This window comes from Notothenia coriiceps, unplaced genomic scaffold, assembly GCF_000735185.1.
Source record: "Notothenia coriiceps isolate Sejong01 unplaced genomic scaffold, NC01 NC01_scaffold00006035, whole genome shotgun sequence".
Lineage (NCBI taxonomy): Eukaryota > Metazoa > Chordata > Actinopteri > Perciformes > Nototheniidae > Notothenia > Notothenia coriiceps.
The window spans coordinates 5,426-28,813 of NW_011338736.1; the positions used below are offsets into that span (position 1 = coordinate 5,426).

Here is a 23,388-nt window from a genome sequence, read left to right on the forward strand (position 1 = left end):
CCCACACACACACACACACACACACACACACACACACCTCTGAATCTGTAGCAGAATCCCATTTCACATTGAAATGCATGCCTTTTTACTGGGTGATTAAAATATTAAAGAAAAAAGGGAGAAAACGGAGACGAAGAGATACAAAAGATGCAAGAAAGAAGAATGAGAAAGAAGGAGTTAGAGGGGAAGAAATGGAGAGAGATAGAGAGAAAAGAAAGGCAGGGGGCGTGGGTATAGGATGTGGGAGAAAAAGGAGGAAGGAGAAATTCAGTGTGCTACAGTGAGCTGACAGTTTGCTGTGGTGCAGAGACGCAGAGGCTAACAAGAATCACACACATGCATGCACACACAACACACAGTGACACACAAACATGTATGTGCCAGATTACGATCTGGCACATCCACATCCGCACAACATACAAGTACACACACACACACACACACTCACACACACACACAAGACTGTCACGGCATGCCCAGCACCGTGCACGATGCAAGCTTTGATCTCTGAAGCTCGCTCACACTTCCAAAGCAAATGATATTCAGTGAGCTTGTTACTGAGAAAACACCTCTCTTCACTCCATAACTCTCTTTCTGCACCTATATCTGTGCCTCGGTCTCTCGTTCCCTGACTGAGGTCTGCAACTCGGCCTCTGCCTGATGGTTCCCGGGGGTATTGCTAATTTTTGCCGCGTTTAGAGCTAAAACAGTCAATAATTAATGTTAAAATCGAGTTCTTCTTGTTCTATTCTCACTAAGAACGTTCATCTCTGTGTGCATGCAAGCAAACATAAACAGGTGTGTTTTGAAGACTTACTGTAAGCTGTTTTATTATATAATTATGTGTGGATTGTGGACATAATGCTAACATGCACACTTGCCTTCAGACAGGAAGTTGGGTCATCCAATGAGCCTATAAGTGTCATGACATGTAGGGCCAGCGCATTGTTGCAGAGGTTTATGGGCAATGTATGCGTTGGCCTCTACGCCTGTATCTGAATCAAAGTTCTTTGTTCTTTTTTTATATTTCGGGCTGTTAGATACCAAGTGAGCTAAACGGCGGCCCTGAATCTGAAGAAATTTGCCTTGAAACGTAGATTAAACTATTTGTTAAGGTAGGCAGGTCAGGGATGGGTGCTCGGTGTCAAATTATCTGTTAATTTACAAGTCTTGAAACTAGCTGTTGACGCAAAAAAGAAAATGTTTACTATGGTAATAAATCAAGCGAGAAGTAGGATCATTTTCTTATAGATTTCTTTACAAGTTGCCCCCTTTTCATTATACCAAACAATGCAGATTTCACTTTTTTAGAGAGGCCCTATTATGCTTTTTGGGGTTTGCCCTTCCCTATAGTGTGTTATATAGGTTTGTGTGCATGTAAATGGTCTGCAAAGGCTAAAATCCCAAAGTTCCCTCCAGAGGGAGTTTCTCTCCCACACCCCTGCCTGAAACGCCTCCATTGGACTCCTTTGTTTACATCCCTAACATATTGACATCANATCATAGGAAGCTAAGCGTTATTTAAAGAGGTCCTGTTATGCTTTTGGGGTTTTCCCTTCCCTGTAGTGTTTTATATAGGTTTGTGTGCATGTACATGTTCTGCAAAGGCTAAAATCACAAAGTTCCCTCCAGAGGGAGTTTCTCTCCCACACCCCTGCCTGAAACGCCTCCATTGGACTCCTTTGTTTACATCCCTAACATATTGACATCAGCATGTAATTGTAACACTCGCACTTCTATTGGCTAGCGTTCCCATACATTGAACGTGAAATGCTAAGGGGACGGACATCTCTAAGCAGTTGACCAATCACAACAGATCCGACCAGCTAACCAATCAGAGTCGACTTGGCAGCACAGGCCGTATGAGAAAAAAAAAATGCACTTTGTGAACATTAAAGCATGTAAACGTGTCACAGTTGAAGCACGGGATACAGTACAAATATGAACCTAAAAAGAGCATTAAAAGTCCCCTTTAAGACACAGATTGCCTCTTGTATAATATAATATTATGTCAAACATCAAAATGGACTGTAAAACTGATACACTCGACTTACTTTGAGAGAGAAATAGAGGGATGGAAAAGTGTGTTAGCTGCAGGTCCCAGGCCAGATGAGCCACAATGAATTAGGCCTGTTCAGGCTAAGGCTAACATTTCAGGCTGTCGCAGAAATCTTCTGTTTGTCTCTCTTCAGCTTTTCCCTACCTCTGTTCAAATGTGCTCTACTGCTATGTAGAGGGAGGCTGTGGCTCTGTGTGCTGGACTTCGAATCAGGAGATAGCAAGTTCGAGTCCCACTGCAGTCAGCATGTCGTTGTGTCCCAAGACACTTCACCCCAAATTGCTCCTGTGGGGATTGTCCACAGTACTGAATATATGTAAGTCGCTTTGGATAAAAGCGTCTAACAAATGACATGTAATGTAATGTAATGTGTGTTTCCAAGCCAGTAAATATGTTATTGGGAACATAGATAAACATATGGTCATTTAGTAAGAATTCATTGTATTTCAGCTGCTTCCTCTCTGACTCAATGTCTCTCCATAACAACAGTTTTGGAACAACAACTGATGCCTGCTCTACCCATATGACCTCATGGTTACCGGGGCGATGGGGATTCCTGGCGCAGACGGCGGTGTGATTGGCTGAGCCCGGAAAAGAGCTCTTAAATGGGTCAAAGCAGTCAAGTGTCTCTATGCAGGAGGCGTGTGTGTGTGTGTGTGTGTGTGTGTGTGTGTGTGTGTGTGTGTGTGTGTGTGTGTGTGTGTGTGTGTGTGTGTGTGTGTGTGTGTGTGTGTGTGTGTGTGTGTGTGTGTGTGTGTGTGTGTGTGTGTGTGTATGTGTGTGTGTGTGTCTAAGTGTGCAATGTTGCATCGAGACAGAGAGAGAACAGATTTCATCTTCCAATTGTACATACAGTGCTGATCAGTAAAGCTTGTGTAATTATAAAGCCATCGTCTTTCCTGCACCCACCCACTGTCTCTTTCTTCTTCCTGTTTGGCTCTTACCATCCTCCCTTCCTTCGCTTTTTTCATGCATTTTCTTGTTTTTCTGCATGTGCACTCTCTTTCTCTCCCTCCTGATATTTAGATGTAGCCCATCTGTCTGCACTGGGACCTCGGAGGCCAACACTGACCCCAAATGGCTGCATTACGAAATGCTTTGCTGGGCTTTGAAATGTAGAAAGCACATCAGAAAGATGATGCAACATGCTTCCATATTATGGCTAGCGTGAACGAATTGGCCTGGATAGTTAATTTCATCTCTAATGGGGGGCTTCCTGCACAGCTAATTAATGTTTATAATGTGTTCGGGATGGCAGGCTACAATGCTTCCTGTGAAATCATGCGAGCATTTTAAACCAAAGTTTGGGGATTGTACTGCTGCTGACCTGCCTTCCACAATATCAATTAAAACTGGATTATTTTAATAAATGTCTTTGAGTATTTTCAGCTGAGATAAGAATAACACATTTATTTTTTGTTATGAAATAAAATTCAAAACGTTACAAAGACAACACAATGTTGTAATAATAATAAAGTATTGTTATTGATTAAAATCCTTTTTACTAACTGACATACTTTAACCTGTTAAGCCCTGAGCCTGTTTTTCAGGTCTCAGGCTCGAAAATGACATGCCCAGAACAAATGACCATATCTTCCCTTCTACAAGGGTTAAATTAATAATCCTTTTTCTCAAAGCAAGGTTACATCTGTGAGTTGGATGTAGAAGTGTCAGAATCAATATAGATGTTTTTATTTTAAAGTAAATTCAGATTGAACACAGTAAAAAAATGTAAATTATAGTGTCCGTCCAGAGCTGCCCAAAAGACAACAACAAAATCAACAAAAATTCCAAACCACAGCTCTGTATCCTTTTAGTAACTTTAATATACGTTAAAAGTTATGTAATATTATGTCCTTTTTAAACCTTTGTCAAAATATCAAAATGTTCAGGAAATGTTCGGTGAATGGTAAGCAATGCCAAGCCATAACCCCTTGAATGTACCTTAAATATGTTTCAAATAAGTGTAGCAGACAGGTGGGTTTATGTGTCGGACGACTTCTCTGTCACTAAAGCAGCAATGGGGCTCGGGTCAGAGCTGCAGTGTTAAAAGGGTGAGAGTGTGTGAGGGGCATAGGTACCGCAATGCAGGCCACCACTCTGGCACGTCTAAATAAGGCGTCAAGAGTGTGTGTGTGTGTGTGTGTCTGTGTGTGCTTGGCCTCCAACACAGTCGAGCTGAGACACCCTATCCTTACAGAGAGGACGAGAGTAAGGAAGGAGCCTCACTGCGGCACTTATTGTAACTATACACATAAACATGCCATAGAAAGTTTAAAAAATGTGTCCAGCAACCCATTACTGCCCTATCCTGAATTCACCAACACTTCCACCAACATTTTATGTCTCCCGTGTGAGTGGGACGGTAAATAAGTGGGCTTTACTTGAAGTTGCCGGGGTGCTGGCTGAGGGCCAGGTTCAGGGTGTCCAGGGCATGACGATGGTGTTTCTGGGCGCTCAGCAGCAGCGTCAGCAGGTGGAGGGAGTGTAAGTCGTCCCCACGGAGAGATAAAGCTGCCTGCAGGGGCTCGATGGCTGCTGAAACCTGCCAGACACACACACACACACACATTCTTAGGTATACTGTAATGTTACTTAATGATTAATGTCCGTTATTAAAGGATAATAACTGTGTTTGCTTATACCTGCCGCACAAGTGCCAGCTGCAGAGACAGGTACATCGCTATCAGAGCGTCCTCAGGGTCTAATGAATGAGCCCTGTGGAGCAGAGAGAGAACACAACGTGTTTATGAGAGGGAAGCACATTTCTTAAACAGCCTCTACTGCATGGTGCTTTCATATGGCAACACTTGGAGAAAATTGAGAATGTAAGGTCAATTCAATTGAAAAAAGTGTAAATAAAGACTAAATGAAATCAATAAATATAAATGATTGAAAGAAATTAAATATAATTTAAATAAATAAATACAAGATATTAATTATAAATATAGATGAAAATAGATGAACATTTTGATTTTATTGGACTTTTCACAACTGCGCTTTGTTTACAATGTTTATATTCGTTTGTTAGAATTGTTTATATTTTAACAAATGACTCCCCTTTAAAATAGTTATGTTTTTTTAATTTCTATTATTCAAGAAAATTATTAAGTAATACAAACACAAATGTTATCATGTAAAATTAATGCAATAGTGGAATGTGAAACAAAAACCTGAGTTTCAGTGGGATACAAGACCGACTAATGTACGTCTACACTTTGAGGCTTTATTTAGCCACAGTAGTACTTTGAGATAATTGCTAACATCTGCATACCGAGGCAATGCTAACAAGCTTTCAACATGCTTATGCCATCATGCCATGTTAACCCCATTAAGCATGGCTAAATATGAAATGCTTTATATGTATGTTTAAAATGAGAAAAACTTGGGACTACTGAATAAACAGGAATATACAGTAAAAAGAAGAACCTACTTGCTCAATGCTCGTAGCGCTTTTTTGTTGAACTCATTACGATCAGCTTTTAGAGAGGCTGGAGAGAGAAGAAAGATTCAAATGGTACCCCAAATAGCTTTAGCTTTGCTATAATTAAGCAGTTCAATCGTAACTATATATTATAAAGTAAAATACTGTTCACTTGGCAAGTGAATAGTATGAATGGCAAATAAGTTAAACCTATTTTTTACGAGAGATATGGGAAGATTGATACTATTACGATTGATACTATCATGTATCTCTCTCTCATCACCAAACATAAATCAATAGCCTCTATTCAAAGACATTGGAACTTTTTATCATCCTGTTTTTAATCTTTATCTAACCCTGCATACAAACTAGAGCCTTTCTACAAAAATATCAAAGTTAACAACTTGGTTATCATGAAACCATAGTGGGTCCAAGGAGTCAGGTGTGTGATATTATGTCATTATATTTTGCCACTCGTGTCATTACCATACTATATTAACGCCAGGGGAAGCCTTTTGCGTAGTATTTTGATGCAGAAGTTTCATGCATGGTTAAAAAAAACGTTGTGATACAGTCATGGTTAGGTTTAGGGTCAAGACACAAACCTACTTGGTAAGGATTAAATACAAATATAAAGGTTTCAGTTATTTGATTCGGTGTAGTCACATGAGATAACTTCCTTTGGTTCCATGCAGGACACAAGCACTGGTCTCCTAGAAGTCCTGCTTTTGAAAAATGTCTATATTTGTTGGTTACATTACATTTCATTTAGCTGACGCTTTTATCCAAAGTGACTTAAAATAAGTGCATTCGACCAACAAGATACAAACTTGAAAAAAACAGAATCATATAAGTACATCAGCTTTCATAGAGCCAAAACATTTCAAGTGCTACTCAACTGGCTTTAGATAAGCCAGTCCTTTATTAGTATATAAGTGCATTGTTAGTAATTCTTTGTGTGTGTCCTCACCCTCAGAGGCCTGCAAACTACAGCACAGTCCCAGGGAAAGGTAGGCTCTGGGTAGAAATTCTCCTGCTTCTTCCCCCATGGACACCACACTCTGCGACAGATCCTCAGCCTCCCCGTACTGGACACATCAACATACACTCAATAAGTTTAATTGTCAATACTCAAATGGGCAGGTGAAATACTGACTTATAATTTCTATGAACAAATAACCTTTAATACGGAACAATTACATCTTGGAGGATCATTTTAGGTATTGTACTGTTAACATTACTTACAACATCCATTCATTTTAGAGGTATAGAATTGAATTTATTTTAGTTTTTGTTAGTTTTCAAAGGGTGTTTTCTAGGTTTAGGTTCAGTTTTTTTTTTTTTAAATGTTGAGTTTTAATTTTACAGTAGTGGTTGTTGTTTTTCGTTAGGGTTAGGTAGTTGTATATAAGAAATAGTTAGTATGCATGCACAATAAGTGGTTGAAGAACTGTAGGAAATGCCATTATGCTTGACATTTTAAAATGTGGATATCGATTTGAGTAAAAGGGCCAAATAACTTGGTTGAATGTCATTGGATCTACTACAATTATTTGATCAAGTTTGTGTTTCTTGATTTGACTGTTTTGAACAAACAGAAGTGACTTTCTGTTTCAGTGTCCCAATTTTTGTTCACACCTTTTTTTAGTCTGAGGATGATAATAATTATGAAAATAACATTGGTGTTATTAAATCTCTTGCATGAGTTTAGTGTGAGGACAGTTCAGATTCAAGGACAATGCAGAGTTGGCTGAAGGACACACACACACACACACACACACACACACACACACACACACACACACACAAAGACAAAGAGGGCGTTTATCAGTTTAAGAAGGTGGCATATATATAGTTTGTGGAAAAGAGGTGAGCCGAGGAGAACTGTGCGGTACGGCTGGTGGCGGGCAGGTGGGTAGGTGGGCGTAATGGGGGGGGGGTAATGCCTTTGACGGCACGCCAGCAGAACAGCAAGCCAACGGCTCTGACACCCTCCCCCCTCCTCCCCTCCTCCTCCTCCTCTGCTCTATCTCACTGTGTGTCTCTCTCTCCCTTGCGAGTTCAAATCCTGCACACAACAGTATTTAACACACAGCCCATCCATGCACATCTTAGGAGGATTATTATTCTCTCCTTCGAATAGTTGGGGGTGAAAACCTTGCATCTGCAGTACTGCTTTTCAGGAATTTATATTTAAAAAAAATCTGCTTTGCTTCCAGTGGTGCAGTTTATACTGATGTTACGAGGTTAGGCAAGATTGTTAGGGTCTGTAGTGGGGGAAAAACTGCTGGCTAGATAATAGTCCAGAATGTCCAGTGGAGCTGATGGTGGATAATGGCGGTCCATTTATGTAATGCCCCACTGCACTATGGCCACAGTGTCCCATTGTGATTACGGCTGTAAGCTCCTTAGTGTCTCCGGCCTGCCATGATCTCCAGCCACTGACAGATGTGCTCTCTCCGTTCGCCCCTGTTAGCTCCTCTTTTCTAATCTCTGACCCCTTTCTCTCTCTCTGTCTCACTCACCCTGAGACTCCCCCCCCCCCCCCATACTAAATATCTCTGTTGATGCAACTTTCTCCCTCCCTCCCTCCTGCCCAGATCATGAACAGCAGGACTATCCAAGCTGGCCGGGCTTCACAGTGATGCAGAGTGACCCCTGTGTCAATCCCAAAACATTACCCAGCGCTGCTGTGTTATGGCTCTCTATGCACACACTGCATTTTAATAAAGCTGCTGTTGAGAGCTGTATATGCTCCCAGAGTCCTATGTTCCCCAGCTCAATATCCTCTTGTTTTATCACATATTACATTACAGAGAGATTTCAAAGTTTTTTTTATGTTCTCTGCGATGTGACAAAGGTTAGAATCACCCACCTACAGCTTGGAGCCTACCGAGTCCTTTAAACCTACACGCCCAAATGTGCAAGCAGAGTGTGTTCTTGTTCTTTAGACGTTGATATCTCTACACTGGCAGAACAAATTTGAACCATTCAAACTGCATTTGAAATGCATATCTTCCTTTGTTCGTTTGAATTGGATTTGAAAGACACACCTCAGCAATCTTTTACAGTAAGGATGCTGGAAACATGCTGCTCATGTACTGTAGGATTCTATGACCTCTCCATTTAGTTGATCTTCTCATGGTTGACGCTATAGCGAAGGTAGGCAGGTGTAACTAAATGAAGATTATAAATTACAAAACTGATTGTTCGATCTCAACTGCTTGTTGTTGATACCTCATAAGTTCCTGATAAAGATTGATCCTGTAATCCTGTGAAATTTGAACCTTTAAATAATATATTATCTTGTCTTTTGACAAGTTGGTAAATATTTTCTTGATGAGTTAATGGTCTCAATTGCTAGTGTCAATATTCAATAGAGCATGATGTTCAGGATGATGTCCCATTTAGAGTAAAATAGGCTATAAAACAGGGTATACCAAAGACATGGCTACTTTGTGTTGTCTGGTTACTGTAGGTCTGCAACTAAAGATAATTTTCACAATGGAATAATCGTTTTGTCTATTAAATGTTTTAAGTTCCAAGGTGATAAGTTGAAACGTTTTGCATGCCTAAACCCAAAAATAATCAGTGTACACTTAAATTACTTTCAGGGTCAATCGATTATCAAAGTAGTTGGCTATTATTGTTCACTTGATCGCTTAGTTGACTGATTGTTGCAGCACCAGGGTTAGGGTTAGGCTCACAGACCGAATTGCATGTAAATGTATTGTGAGTGCATGTACATTAAAGTGTAATGACTGTTTTGTGAGTATTCACCCATTGCAGTTGACCAATGCAGACTTTAGCAGCCAATAGCGGCAACGAGGGGTCCTCTGGTCTCATCCTGGCACACTCTTTAAATACAGACACAGCACCGACCCCCTGGAAGACACACACACACACACACACACACACACACACACACACACACACACACACACACACACACACACACACACGTCACTGACATATTGTGATTAATGTGCACACAGACGCCAGTTATCATGCAGCCACAGATGACATGGATCTCTTTTAAGTGAGTGTATCAAACACATTTCAACTGTCCTTACACAGCCCTAATAGACCCATTTAGACACACAGTCACTTAATACATGTAGGTCAATCATTAATGGACCACGTGCACGTGCACATGCACACACACATGCCCACAGACACAAGCCCGGCTGGCCCTAAATAGAAGCGGATCTGACGACACTGAGGCAGCCCCTTCTCCTTCTAGGGAGCAGCCTATTTCCAGAGCTCTCCATTGATCTGCAGTGTCACTTTATACTGCAAGACAGATCAATTTTTCTGTCACACACATGGGCGCGCACACACTGAGGCAGAAGGGGGGCGGGGGTGGATAGGATATTCCTTTTGAGGACTCCCATACAAAAGGCTTTTTTTTAGATTACAACTTAATTTGGCCGCAATATGATTCAATAGTATTTCCCAAACATTTCAAGTTGTTTTTGGCTTAATCAGACAGGAATTGCTATCAAGGCCCATGCATTCTGTGCTACATGGTTAAGAGTTATTGCGTATTTTTTGCTATAATTGACTTGCCAATTTATTAATCAAATAAAACTCAACCCATCTTCTTCTCCGAGCAGACTGCACGCTTATCTGCGAAAAACCATTTGTTGCACCATGCCTGGACATGAGTGTGAGGTGCAGTGTACAGCTCAGAGGTACGGCAGGGGATGTATGTCACATTTAGGGTGTGTCGTCGTGTGTGTAAGGGGCTGTTGCTGGTATATAAGGAGACATGAGCTCACCTTCCTGGCTGCCATGAGTGACAGGCCCAGCTGGTGCCAGAGGTGGAACTCGTTGAATGAAAACTTCATGGCTCGCTCCAGACACTACGAGGAAAAATGCAGACGCGCAAATATGTCAAAGTCATATAATTCATACAGATACGTGGGTGCAGTCATGTTCAGGTTAACCCAGTCTGAGACAAAAAAATATGAAATGAATTAAAAATAAGTGCTTATACTGTTGCAAAGCCAGGGTTAGGATCATTATATTTATTAACTAATTTCCCCTCATTTACAAAAGTCACTAAACTGAATGGGCACTCTTCTTCTACATTTTTCTAGCTTGACTGTCAGTCACCTCTCAGCATCCACTCAGCGCTGCTTCAGTACATAATGATGTGATTGATGTGTGTGTGGACGAGCAGTGGATGGTGTGGTGAAACTTTAGCACAAAGGTCTGCCTAATATTTTAAATAAATAATTTGCACTTAGTAGAAAGGCTGCGGACAATTTAACATGTACACATTAGCTCAACATTGTATCGCTTTGGGTATTTCTTATATGATACAATGAATGAACAAACATGAGTATTGAGGAATTAAGTTAAGTCTGCTAAAATGAATGCAACTGTCACTGCATACGTCATGCTAACCCTTGTTAACCCTGCTAAATCAGGCGCCCCTCGTAACAAATCCCAATTTTACCCCTGGTTACGGGGTTAATATGCAGAGTTGTAGGGTTTAGACAAATGTTGATGCAGGACACAAAACACTGCGGTTAGCTTATCACACTGATGTTTAGCAGGTGTAATGTTTATTTATTCAATGTCATCTTAGTCAATTATGTTAGCATGCTAACATTTGCTAATAGGCACCAAACAGACAATGAGAGCTGATGGGAGTGTCTGATGAACATTAACAGGATCTCAGAGTTGCTGTGTCGGTAGCTAATCTCAAGGGGAGAAGATTTTTGGATGGAAGTGGAACCTATCAGCTATTGTCAAACAACAAAATAGCTAAAAACTAGCTTAAAATTAGCTTGTAAACTGGCTACTTGTAACACAAACCAAAACAATTCTCGTGTCCCAAGTTGCTGATTGGACTGTTAACAGTAACCTGTACATGGAAGAGGAAGTCTTGGCCTGGATATCAGCTAGCTACACCAGAATTACCCGATTACAGCTCCTTGCCCCAAGAGTGTTGTCAACATCTGATAGCCAATGGGTTATGAGCGTCTTTATTGGAAACATGAACGTGTGTACCTCATTTCATAGCAATCCATCCAATAATTGAAAAGAAAGTTAACCCGAAAACAAAATGCCAACTTCAAGGCGGTGCCAGATTGAAAGTCAAAGGATCACCAAACTCATTATTCACCGGACATGGAATATCCTTAGCAAATATCATGCTTATCCATCCAATAAACCATACCGTTAGAGTGGCGGACTGACACCACTGAAACTGTCTCTACCTGACCAGCATTAATCAATCAGTAATAGTAATCCAATAATTTAACTTATATGATTATACATGAAAAAACTAATATAATTAACTTTTATTGATCACATTTTGAATGGAGGACTTTTACTCAAAATTGGAATATGTTTACACTCTGGTGTTACTGCTTTTACTTAATCATAGGATTTAGATACTTCATACATTTGTCAGATATATCATCTTGTAATTTTTACCATACAAAACTCTAGCAATTTTGTTGTATTATATAATGATGTAAAAATGTATGCAACAGCAAAACCCTAGCTAATTGTAATACTAATACATATCTGTGTATCCTCGAAATGAAAAGTGATATAGGAACCAGAACTAGCCTCAGACCCCGTGTGGATTGATTCATGTTTCAGAAAGTCTGTAATCAATCAATGTGAATCTTCTTCATCACATCAGAGATGGATGGCACTGACTGGCTGACACTACTTCTTAATAAATGGCCCATACTGGCCTCATATATCAGCAAGTTGATCACTGGTCTAAGTGGAACTACCTCAGTGTGTGGGAGTGTGTGTGTGGTCCTCCTTATACCATGACTGATGCTCTCTATGAATCAGTGAGACAGGTGGACAAACCTATTTTAGACGACTTCTCCAACCTACGCCTCCCAAACTTTCTACATAGAGGTCACATTAAGGGGGGAGTTTGTAAAAAAAGAAAAATGGAGGAATTAAGTGTGAGATAATGAGAAAGAAAATGCAGGAAGAAGAGGAAAATACACATAATCCTCTTGCTCAAAGTGGTAAGGACATTCATTATAAAGTTTGGCAAAGGCAAAGCTCTCACTAACACATCTCATCTCTCACGCTTTCCTCCCCTCAGACCTCCAACATGGAGTGTGTGTCTCACTAAGCTTGTGTGTGTATGTGTGTCACCACACCTCAGACAGCATGCCATACTGCCCCCTCCTGGCCATGCCGAGGGTGAGCAGGTCATACACGGAGGTGGCATCCTGCAGGCTGCTCTGACGGGCTTCGGCCTGGTCTGGAAGACGACTGATCACCGCGTCTCCGCTGGCCTGGACGGACAGAGAGGGAGAGCGAGGAAAAGGGGGAAGGAAGAGGAAGACAAATCAGGATGGGAAAGGCGGTGATATGGATGACCTCAGCAGAAAGGTCCACTTTAAAGTGTCGAAATATTATGTTTTGAAAGCAAAAAGGCGAAGAATGAGGTAGTGTGTGTGAGTGTGTGTGTGTGTGTGTGTGTGTGTGTGTGTGTGTGTGTGTGTGTGTGTGTGTGTGTGTCTCACCATGGACTCGGTGATGAGCAGCAACAACACAGCCTCCTCCACCACGTCCTGAGGACAGAAGCAACTGCAGGACACAGGAAATAAGAAATAAACAGGAAGTCTAATCACACACACACACACACACACACACACACACACACACACACACACACACACACACACACACACACACACACACACACACACACACACGGCCTTTCCAAAGGTAGATGGTCAGATTGCTGGGAGTGTCCAGTTTCTGTCTCACGTGTGGTGCTGTAACCCAACACGGACCACCCTGGGTGTATCGCTACACAGCACTATCTCAGATGACACACACACACACACACACACACACACACACACACACACACACACACACACACACACACACACACACACACACACACACACACACACACACACACACACACAGGCTAATGTATTTCTTCCATCTCTTCTCTCCCAGCCCTCTCCTTCATCACTTTCTCTGCTTCTCCTCCCTCGTTGGTGGGCCCTGTGTCTTATTAAAGGACACATTTACCAGACACCGTCCAGGCCTTTGCAAAAGAGGCAGCTGATGACAACAGCCATGAACAATACTGGAGTGCAGCCATTCCTCAGGGTGAAGTCTCCTGTTCCCCCTCTCCTTCTAATCTCAGACATGGATTTAGATCTTCACTTATGATAGTGTGGGCAGGATTAGTCATGTGGTGGTGACTAAGTACGGCTCGCAGTGAGCGCAGGATCCCTGCAAAGAGGGGGCTGCAGGGAGCCAAATTGACGCTGAGATACAGTTCAGAGTGCTGATGCAGGATCCTGTCAGTACTGTGCCATGCATATGCCATCCATCCATATGTCAATATATGTCATGTTATGGTACAGTATACTTTAGTACACAGTCCCTTTATGTCATATGTTGTGTTTTTTTATGTTTCTCTCTATGTTATGTCATGTTATGCAATGTCAATTTATTTAATATTACTTGCCATCTGATTATTTTTAATGTTATTTTATTTACTTATTTTATTGTATCTAAAGTTGTTAAATTATATCATGTTATATTTTGTATTAATTTGTATCATTTTATCTAATTGTATTTGTATTTTATTAATTTAAAAAAATCCACCATTTTGTTAAGTTTTTCTATGAGGCATATTGAACCACATAAAACTGTATGAAAGATGCTAAAACAAATGAAGTTGATTTATATTGACTGAATGAGGTCATGTCATGCTTTGCTGTTATATTCTATGTTATTTTATATTGTATTCTTATGTCATGGTGTGGTGTTCTCTTAAAGGTGGGGTAGGTAAGTTTGAGAAACCGGCTCGAGATACACTTTTTGTTATATTCCATGGAATGCTCTTAACATCCCGATAGCAATGAATATCTTTAGTGCTTTGACAACAAATCCATAAAAAAATGTCATCTCTGGAAGCCGTAGTACTGTAAAAAGCACGACCAATCATTTTAGCCGGCCCGGCTAAAATAACTGGATGGCCTACCTGCCTGTCAGCCTTCCATCTGTGCACAAACTTATCTCGTGCCCTCATTGGTCATGTGCGAGTTTGTGTGTGTTGGGGGAGGGGCTCTGTAAGGAAGTGGCAGATTTTTTCCGGCTGTGTATTTTCAAATTCTAGCGCACTCAAGCTGGTTTCACCAAAATTACCTACCCCAACTTTAAATATAATTTTCCCAGTTCACCTGAACACTGGGCTACAGGGCTTATTGAAGAAAACCATAGGTGCATTTTTTTCATATATATTTTCGCAAGCATTAAATGCCAAGTATTTATTTTCTGCTTCTTTATATGAGTACAGTAATACATCCCACTGATGAGAGGAGGAGAGGTGTGCTGGCACTCCTCACCTTGACTGACCCAGTGTAAACAGGTACCCTCTGAGCTCTCTGGGGGAAGTCTGTCCCCTCCCTGTCCCTGATGAAGACTCATAGTCTTTAGAACAAAACACACTTGAATAAAGGGAGTTGGCGCCAACTGACGAGCCCCACAGTTGGAGGATAATATATTGCACAAAACTGATACAACACTTGCTGAAAGTGCAATTTCGACAAAATAATTTTGGACACAAAGGAGTAACAAAAAAAATGGTTAAGCAATTGCTCAAAGTACACTGATGGTAGGATCACAATAATAAGAGAATTAAGAGGAATAATTAAGACAAGTAGCATGAAACACAACAAAAGGTAGTGAAATTAGAAATAATCCAAACAGACCTGTCGGTGCTGTAGCGCTGCGGTGGTTTAACAGTGGGGTAGACGGCGTCTTTGAAGGCGGCGGCCCCCTCTCTGTGGAGCCAGGCTGAGGGTGGGGGGCCCAGCGGGGGCCAGTAGCTGTCCTCACTCACAAAGCTCAGCAGCACCTCTGCTAGCTTCCTCGCTGCAGACTAAAGGAAACAACAATGTATTAACTAGATGATGAGCAGACAGATGAGAGAATGATGCAATGATGTATAACGTAGTAGCAGTATTATTTTGTTTCATCATATAAGATATTAATGCTTTCTCTGTTGCTAACGTCTAATGGATTATAAACTGACTTATAATCAGCACACAGCACTGTATAAATACAGTTTTAAGCACTCAATATACAGAATGCTTTATAACAATTATCATAACACATTATAAGGTAAAGGCAATAATACATTGTACTACAATTACTATAGTTGCTATACAAATGTATCTTTTGTATATGGAATTATAATCACTGTTATTTTGCATGAATAAGTTCCTCTGAGTGGTCATTGTTTGCTTTAAGTAGAGTAAATAAGAATTATATGCAAAAAGAGCTAAATGTATTTTGAAATTTAAGCAAGTAAAGGCCTGTTTTAAAGGAATACAAACATCACCATGCCATTGTGTGTGTGTGTGTGTGTGTGTGTGTGTGTGTGTGTGTGTGTGTGTGTGTGTGTGTGTGTGTGTGTGTGTGTGTGTGTGTGTGTGTGTGTATAACTACTCACCTTCCTGAAGCTCTGGGACCCTCGTGACTCCACCACCCTGAGCACCCTACGCAGTTGGTGAGCACCCTGTGCGAGATGACTAACACACACACACACACACACACACACACACACACACACACACACACACACACACACACACACACACACACACACACACACACACACACACACACACACACACACACACACACACACAAAGAGGGCGTTTATCAGTTTAAGAAGGTGGCATATATATAACGCAGAAGAAGCTGCAACAGGATGTGTCATATTATGGCTAGAGGCAAAACTATTAATATCATACTATAATAAATAATAAGAGGCTTATATTCTAACAGCAATTTGCTTAACATATTGAGCGTCACAGCTTGCCATAAAAAACAGTAGAAAGAAGTTTATAAATATATACGTTTTCTAGATGTACTTTTCTTGTGTAAAACTTTTCAGTAATAATGTAACTCGAACAGCCATGCCAATACAACTGTTTTGTATTGGGATTTCTATGATTGTGGTAATACACTCAGATGCAAGTGTCTATTAAAGGTTTTTCAGTATTTTATCCACCGTATAAATATTTCAATTTTTACACCTCTCTATGTCCATTTTATCAAAAACAGAACATTATAACCTCCATGATCGGATGAGCTTCTATTATTTTGAGCTAGGTGTATCTAATACACTAAAAACAGAATATCCAACACATGGCGCATTTGTTTTCTGAGTCCAAGAGCACACTGACACCTGCTGGTCACACATTAAAATGCCTCTCTGCTTCACTGAGGTCAAGTGGTCAAGTGGTACACTTATTAAAAGCTTTTCTTTATTTCTTCTCCGCCTCAGTTTCTACAACAGACAAAAAAGCCCAAGGTTCCCTCCGTTACAATCCATCCTGAAGGAAAGGACTCAAGTCATCAATCATTGTGTATGACTAGTCATGTAATGTAGAGTAAGGTACATAAGTTAGGCTTCCAATTGGTTGTTATATAAGGCTCACTACAAACTATACAACCAAAATCTTTGAACAGATACATGTTCTTGGCTTTTTTTGTAATGTTACCCAGACTTAAGAAGCAGTTATATTTTATAAACTTTTCACCTGATGATTTAGTGAGCCTCATAGGTATTGCATCTCATGGCTGAAAAGTACTTTTAGAGTTATCTGCCTTCTTTTGAATGTCATAAAACGACATGGTCGTGGTCTTCTGGTGCTTAAAGTGGCAAAGACATAAGCCGTTAGAAAATATATAAAAAAAACTCAAAATAAATGTATCTTTCAAAAGATCCAGACCTGACAAGTCAAATTAATCCACAGACATTGTTGTTAGCAGTTTCAAGTAGGAACTATTTTTCTAGCCCACATCACCCCGTCTCACTTGTTGGAGGGTGAAGTTGAAGAAAAATACAATAAAATCTATAAGAAAAATGTACATCCATTTGACTGGAGAGAAGGCAGACATCTCTAAGGCTGACATTTCCAATACTTGGCAACTTTTAACAAAACAATCTAGAATGATAAAGACCAATATAGTTTAAAATAAATATGTGTATCTTTGGGACAGGTCTGCCTTCTGTCTCCAGGGTCAAAACTAAACATGGGGAAGCAGAGTTAGTTCTTATGCTCCATTTATCTGGAAAACTTCAGGTCCGCTGCAACTCTCACTTCTTATAAATCCAGGCTGAAGACCTTAGTTTTTGGGGCTGCCTTCTTTTAAATGAAAGAACAATTAATATCTTAGACTGCATGTAATTTGTATTCTTCTAACAAGGAAAAGGCTGGAATCATGAAATGTTGGCAAAGTGTTGTTAGACTCACCCCCTCTGCAGCAGACAGAGGTACGCGCTCTGTAAGGACGCCTGCAGGAAGTAGCCCAGGTCCATTTCCACAGGTTGAGGGAGCGTACTGGATTTGGCTGTCTTACTGTGAGGCGTTGATATTGTCTGAAAATATCATAAACATTTCATTATTTAACCATATATATAAATATATATATATATTAGGTAAGTTCAAAAATGTTTTAAAGGTCCCATGTCATGCTTTTCCGGTTATTACCCGTCCCCTTGTGTGATATGAAGGTGTTTCTGCATGTAAACGGTCTGCAAAGTCAGAAACCCTCAAAGTACACCCTGTAGCGAGTAAAGCTCTAACACAGAAAAGACCTGTCTGTGCTGCCCCAGAACGCCTCGTTGGAGATTTATCTTTTTCCATTGTTTTCTTCCTGGGTACAGTGACGTGCCCATACCCAAATGGACCAATCCGTGGAGCACTTACGTTACGTCCGCGGAGCCGTTACGTTAAGGGCTTCCTCACACACACACACTCAATCTTTTCTCAGCTGCAGCTCTGCCGAATTCTCCTCCCTGAGACGGCGGGACGTGAGTCTGTGTGTGAGCACACACACAAACTCCTAGCCAGGCTGCGGGTGTGTATGTGTGCTCGGGCTGGTTTCGGGCTGGTTTCGGGCTGGTTTCGAGCTGGGTTTTGCTGTGTCTCGCTGTCTCACAGACGGCCACTGGGCTCACAGGGAGGGGGGGACAGGAGCTCAAACAAGTCGTGTAGGACAGAGAGTGAATACACATACTATACAGAGATGCTGTATGAGAAACCAATGTGAGTTTGGAAAATTGCACAATATAAATCTATTCTAGTATACCTCAACAATGGAATTATGATCAGTAGAAATGGCCATGGCATGGGAGCTTTAATACCAAGCACAAGCACTGCTTGAATGGTTAAGTATTTAGGTACTATAAGAGAAAAAAATCAGAGGATGAAGATTTATTTTGCCTTTAAAGACTAACATTTGAATGGCGAAAATAAAGCTGACAAATTATAGGATTATATTTTAAATAAAATGTGAATAATGAAGCTCAAATGTAGTAAAATAAAGTCAAAATAAAGTTGAAAGTTGAAAAAGTTCATGAATAATGACCTACTTTTAATACATGAGCTAATGCTAGTACATATAGATTAATATATTCTCAATATTTAAATTCTTGATATTTTTACCATTTTGTCGTTATCCTCAATGTAAAACCTTTTTTTCTCCCTCTGAATTATTTTTTGGTATGTACAAAACTTGAGGTCTGACTCCATTCTTAACAATTTCATTTTATTTTCTAAATGCTAAATAAAAACAGATCTTCCGCCTTAAGCTTTCCCCTGATACTCCTCCATAAAGGGACTGCATAACCCCACACACATGAAAGCACACTGCACACGTCTAAAGATCCACCTTATCGAGCTCTTGCAGGTAAGACAGAGCAGCGTCACACGCCCTCAGGTAACAGCACAGACTCTCCTCCTCCCTCTCTGACAGGCGGACACGAGACACTGCGGAGACCGTCTGATGGTCCAGAGAAAGACCTGAGACACAAGGAGACACAACGGGACATCACACCATCAGACTTGCACTTAACATTCAACAACAAGCTGCTTCAAAAGAAGGGTTTACTTATCCTGCTGGCTACGTTAGCGGGTTATACTGCAGTGAACACACAAGATACAGTAAATCATGTGTACAATTATACTTTATCCCACAAAAGCTACAATTCATAATTAGTAGGACATTTAAATGTGTGTCTTGTGTGATTAAAAGTAAAAGGATGAATCAGGTGCCTTTTCTGAAAATATCCAAATTAATAATAGGAACGACTGTCAGATTTTGAAAATAAAATGTACATCTCCAGATAAATATTACACATCATTGATCAATTGTACTCAAGGGTAAACCTGATTATAATTATCAATATTTGGTAAGATAGAACACATTTTTCAAAATTCTTTAAGGACTGAAATGTGTCCGTATTTTCTAATTTATCTGTAATACATGCTTTAAAGGTAGGGTAGGTAAGAATGGAGAAACCAGCTTGAGTGCGCTAGAATTTGAAAGAATACAACCGGAAAAAACCTGCACCTTCCTTCAGACTTCGTTACAGAGCCCCTCCTCCAACACACACCAATGAGGGCACGAGATAAGTTTGTGCACAGATGGAAGGCTGACAGGCAGGTAGGCCATCCAGTTATTTTAGCCGGGGCGGCTAAAATGATTGGTCGTGCGTTTTACAGTGCCACGGCTTCCAGAGATGAAATTTCTGTATGTATTTATTGTCAAAGCATTTAATATATTCATTGCCATCGGGATGTTAAGAGCATTCCATGGAATATAACAAAAGGTGTTTCTGAAGTGAATTACCTACCCCACCTTTAAAAAATGTTTAAAAGATGACATGATGATTAAAATTAGAAATTGACAAAAAGTACTGAACATACTTTTGTTTCAAACTCGATAAATGTTGAGAAAATATGCTTATTTTCTTATGTATCATACAGCACAGAAGATAAATGGTCAAATGTAATTTCTTTGTTGTTGCAAGAAAAAGGAGGGAGTTTGTTTTTTGCATTCGAGCTGTGATTTTTTTAAAACTTGTTTTTAAAAATCAGTTGATGATATTTATCATTGTGCATTCACTATTAAACACTTAATCCTCAACTTTGTTTACGGGCTTCTATAGACAAGACGGGTGCAGTTCACATGATAGAATAATATTGTTCTATATTATTATATACATAATTCTCACACTGTTGGCATGCAGGATGTGCATTGTTACTCACTCGTACACATTATTCAACTTCTTTAGAAAGGTAAAGATGATTAGAAACCCGAAATATTTAATAACAATTTTTTACAAGTTTAATTTAGAATCATTCTGCGATCCAAATCCTAATAGATTTTTTCATCCAAACCGAACTTCAATCTTAATTTCTTTAATGTCTTTTCCCTATTTTATTTGCATATTGTGTTGACAGATAGATGTGAGCCTGGTGCTCCTGTTCCAGATGCCGGTCTGACGTCCGTTAGTGGACTTATTGGTACAAATAAACAGAGCGAGCAGGAACTTTGCTAGACCGATGCCTGTGACGGACAGCAGCCTCAGGCCAGACGCCAGGCCTAATCAAATAAGCAGGCAGCTGCGGACAGACAAGACATCATCATCCAAATATTCACTTCGGACTTCATTCCCACATCAATATGTACACAAAAGAACATGGGAAGAAGCTATGCAACCCCCAAAGGATCCGATCTGTTTTCTCTAGTAACATGAACACGATCCGCTGAAATATCATGCAGTGGGTTTCAAAACAATCAAAAGGAAATGAAAATATAACAGTTAATGTAATGAAATTCTCCTGTTTCAAGAGCATGAGGTCATGTCCCATTATAGGAAACAGGGAGTGTAATGACACGATGATTATGAGCGTAACAAGATTATCGAGAGCTCAGGGACAACACGCTATGTAATGTTGTGTGGATGTGACCGATGACCTTTGACAATGCTGCTATTCAATGTGTCAAAATAGACAACATACTTAAGATTGTATCTAACTGGAGTGGAGTGACTCAGAGAATAATGTGTTATAATGAAACTACTACGACAGCTTAAGAAAGTGAGTGACTGTGAGTAATAGTAAATGCTTCCTCGACATATGACTCACAATCATCTGATTTTTAAAACAGCATCTGTATATAAATCACACTTAATCTGTTCCCTGTGACTTTACTCTGAGTCCATCCCATTATGTCATAACTGAGGTGTTATTGTACATGAAGTGGCATCAGGAGAGGCAACTCGAGAGGAAACACAAAGGTCATCTTTGTGAACAATCTTTTCCCATTTCTCCTTTCACCTCATCAGTGTCCTCCACAAGCTGTTTGCAGGGGTTACTGACATATAACTATCTGTCAAATCAAGCTGATGTTTTCCAGCCGTGTTACATTCATTTCCACAGATTGGATTTCTTCAGCCCCCGACTCTCCCTTCCACTTCACTTCCAAACCCCATACACGGTCATTGTGGTGTTAGGGCTGTGATTAGGAATGGGATCATCAAGGAAATGTATGTAGGGAGCTTTTCAGTCTTGTCAAAATCGTCAAGACATATGGCCATGTTTGCCAATTTCAGCAGTTATTTGCAATTGTAATGATGGAAAAAGTGTTTGAAATGTCCCTATGATTTGGCAGCGGTTTCAGGTACCTTTCATGACAAAAGCCTCGGCCAGCAGGCGGAGATGGTAGGTCGGCTGCTCATCCCGCGTTAGCTCGTCCAGTCCCACCCTGGCACACATTCCCTGGGCGTCCCGGTAGCGACCCTGCACAAAGTGCACTTTGGCCATCATCAGCAGAGCCTCGTTCAAGTACCTGGGCTGGAGGACAAGATTAAATATATATACTGTATGACAAGAGGTTTGCTGATACTTAAGCATCACAAAGGAAGACATTTGTTAAAAAAAAGCTTGTGTTTTGTGTAGTGTTTTGGATTCTATAAAGAAAAAAAGACTTGAAGCTTTGGAAGCCTATTTGTGCCAGTAAAACATTTTTTTTATTATGATTTAGTTCCTCAAAAAATAATAACTTTGTTATTATGTCATCATTTCAGATAGGTTATTAATTACTTTGAGATACATGATTATACTCTTATTTTTGAGATGTTAAATCATTATTTTGCTATCTTATTTTCAGTCTGCGAACATTTGATCATATTTTCAGAAACTAAATTATATTGAGATATTTAGTACATTTTTGTGATAGTGAGTCGATTTTTTAGAGTAATTAATATTTTGCAATACTTAAACATACTTAAAAGATGTGCGATGGGCTTCCAAATAAAGCTTTGAAAAGGCAGAAAGGAATCGAAAACTAGGATGATCAGAAGGAACCCAGATTTCACTGACTGTGAGATGGCCTCGGCTGAGGACAGAGTTGAGGTGGCCTTTGGCCAGGCACAGTCTGGGCTGGGTCTTGTCGATCAAAGGTGTGGAGCTCCGTAATAGGTCCTTGTTTTCCTGCAGGCTCTCCTCCAGTAGCGCCTCTGCCATCAGCAGCAACCCATAGTCATCTAGTTTGAGGGATAGAAAAGGTTAAAGTCAAAGATTAAAAAAACCTCTAAAAGTTTGTTTGAGTAGGGTGAACTCACGGCCAGGGGTCATGTGTTTCTGTAGCAAAAGAAAAAAATTCAGCCCATTAAAAACAGCAATTCCCACCAGGGAGAGGAGCTCAAACCTGTCTGAAGTATATTTAGAAGCTAGAGTTTCCATTTCCCTCTTACTTTTCTAACACTGTTATCTATATGATGATAAGCACTTAACGTCCACCTAAACTGAGATTTTAAACTTTACTCGTAAAGTAAACCAACTTTGTTTTGTTGTTCAAAGTACAGTAGTAAACCTCAGGTTTCGTTTACACACACTTGATTCCTGTTTACCTTTTTAATTCTGTGTGTGTGTTCTGTCGCCAACGCTGTGCACAGTGTTTATGTCCTGATATACTTGACATATTTGTCAGTTCGGTTTATCAGCACAGCCAAGGCTAAAGCTATCAGTGAAGCGAGGTGAGGGATAGACAGCAGGATGTATCTCAGCCCTTAACTGTA

The 23,388-nt window shown here is 40.2% G+C and overlaps 1 protein-coding gene across 1 annotated transcript in view; it reads right to left on the reverse strand.

The window, feature by feature from the left end:
- The window catches only part of ttc7a (tetratricopeptide repeat domain 7A), a gene marked incomplete at its 3' end in the record, with an annotated part of 28,089 nt that extends 5,110 nt beyond the window's left edge, over positions 1-22,979 (reverse strand). The window contains exons 1-15 of the mRNA XM_010768778.1: positions 22,933-22,979; positions 22,691-22,854; positions 21,994-22,162; positions 19,194-19,324; positions 17,774-17,898; positions 15,961-16,039; positions 15,218-15,387; positions 13,001-13,064; positions 12,632-12,769; positions 10,265-10,348; positions 9,264-9,368; positions 6,454-6,571; positions 5,493-5,550; positions 4,705-4,777; positions 4,444-4,604 (exon numbers count right to left, since the gene is read on the reverse strand). Coding sequence (XP_010767080.1) covers positions 4,444-4,604; positions 4,705-4,777; positions 5,493-5,550; positions 6,454-6,571; positions 9,264-9,368; positions 10,265-10,348; positions 12,632-12,769; positions 13,001-13,064; positions 15,218-15,387; positions 15,961-16,039; positions 17,774-17,898; positions 19,194-19,324; positions 21,994-22,162; positions 22,691-22,854; positions 22,933-22,945 — 1,652 coding nt within the window. The remainder of the gene's footprint in view (positions 1-4,443; positions 4,605-4,704; positions 4,778-5,492; positions 5,551-6,453; positions 6,572-9,263; positions 9,369-10,264; positions 10,349-12,631; positions 12,770-13,000; positions 13,065-15,217; positions 15,388-15,960; positions 16,040-17,773; positions 17,899-19,193; positions 19,325-21,993; positions 22,163-22,690; positions 22,855-22,932) is intronic.
- Between the last annotated feature and the right edge of the window lie 409 nt (positions 22,980-23,388).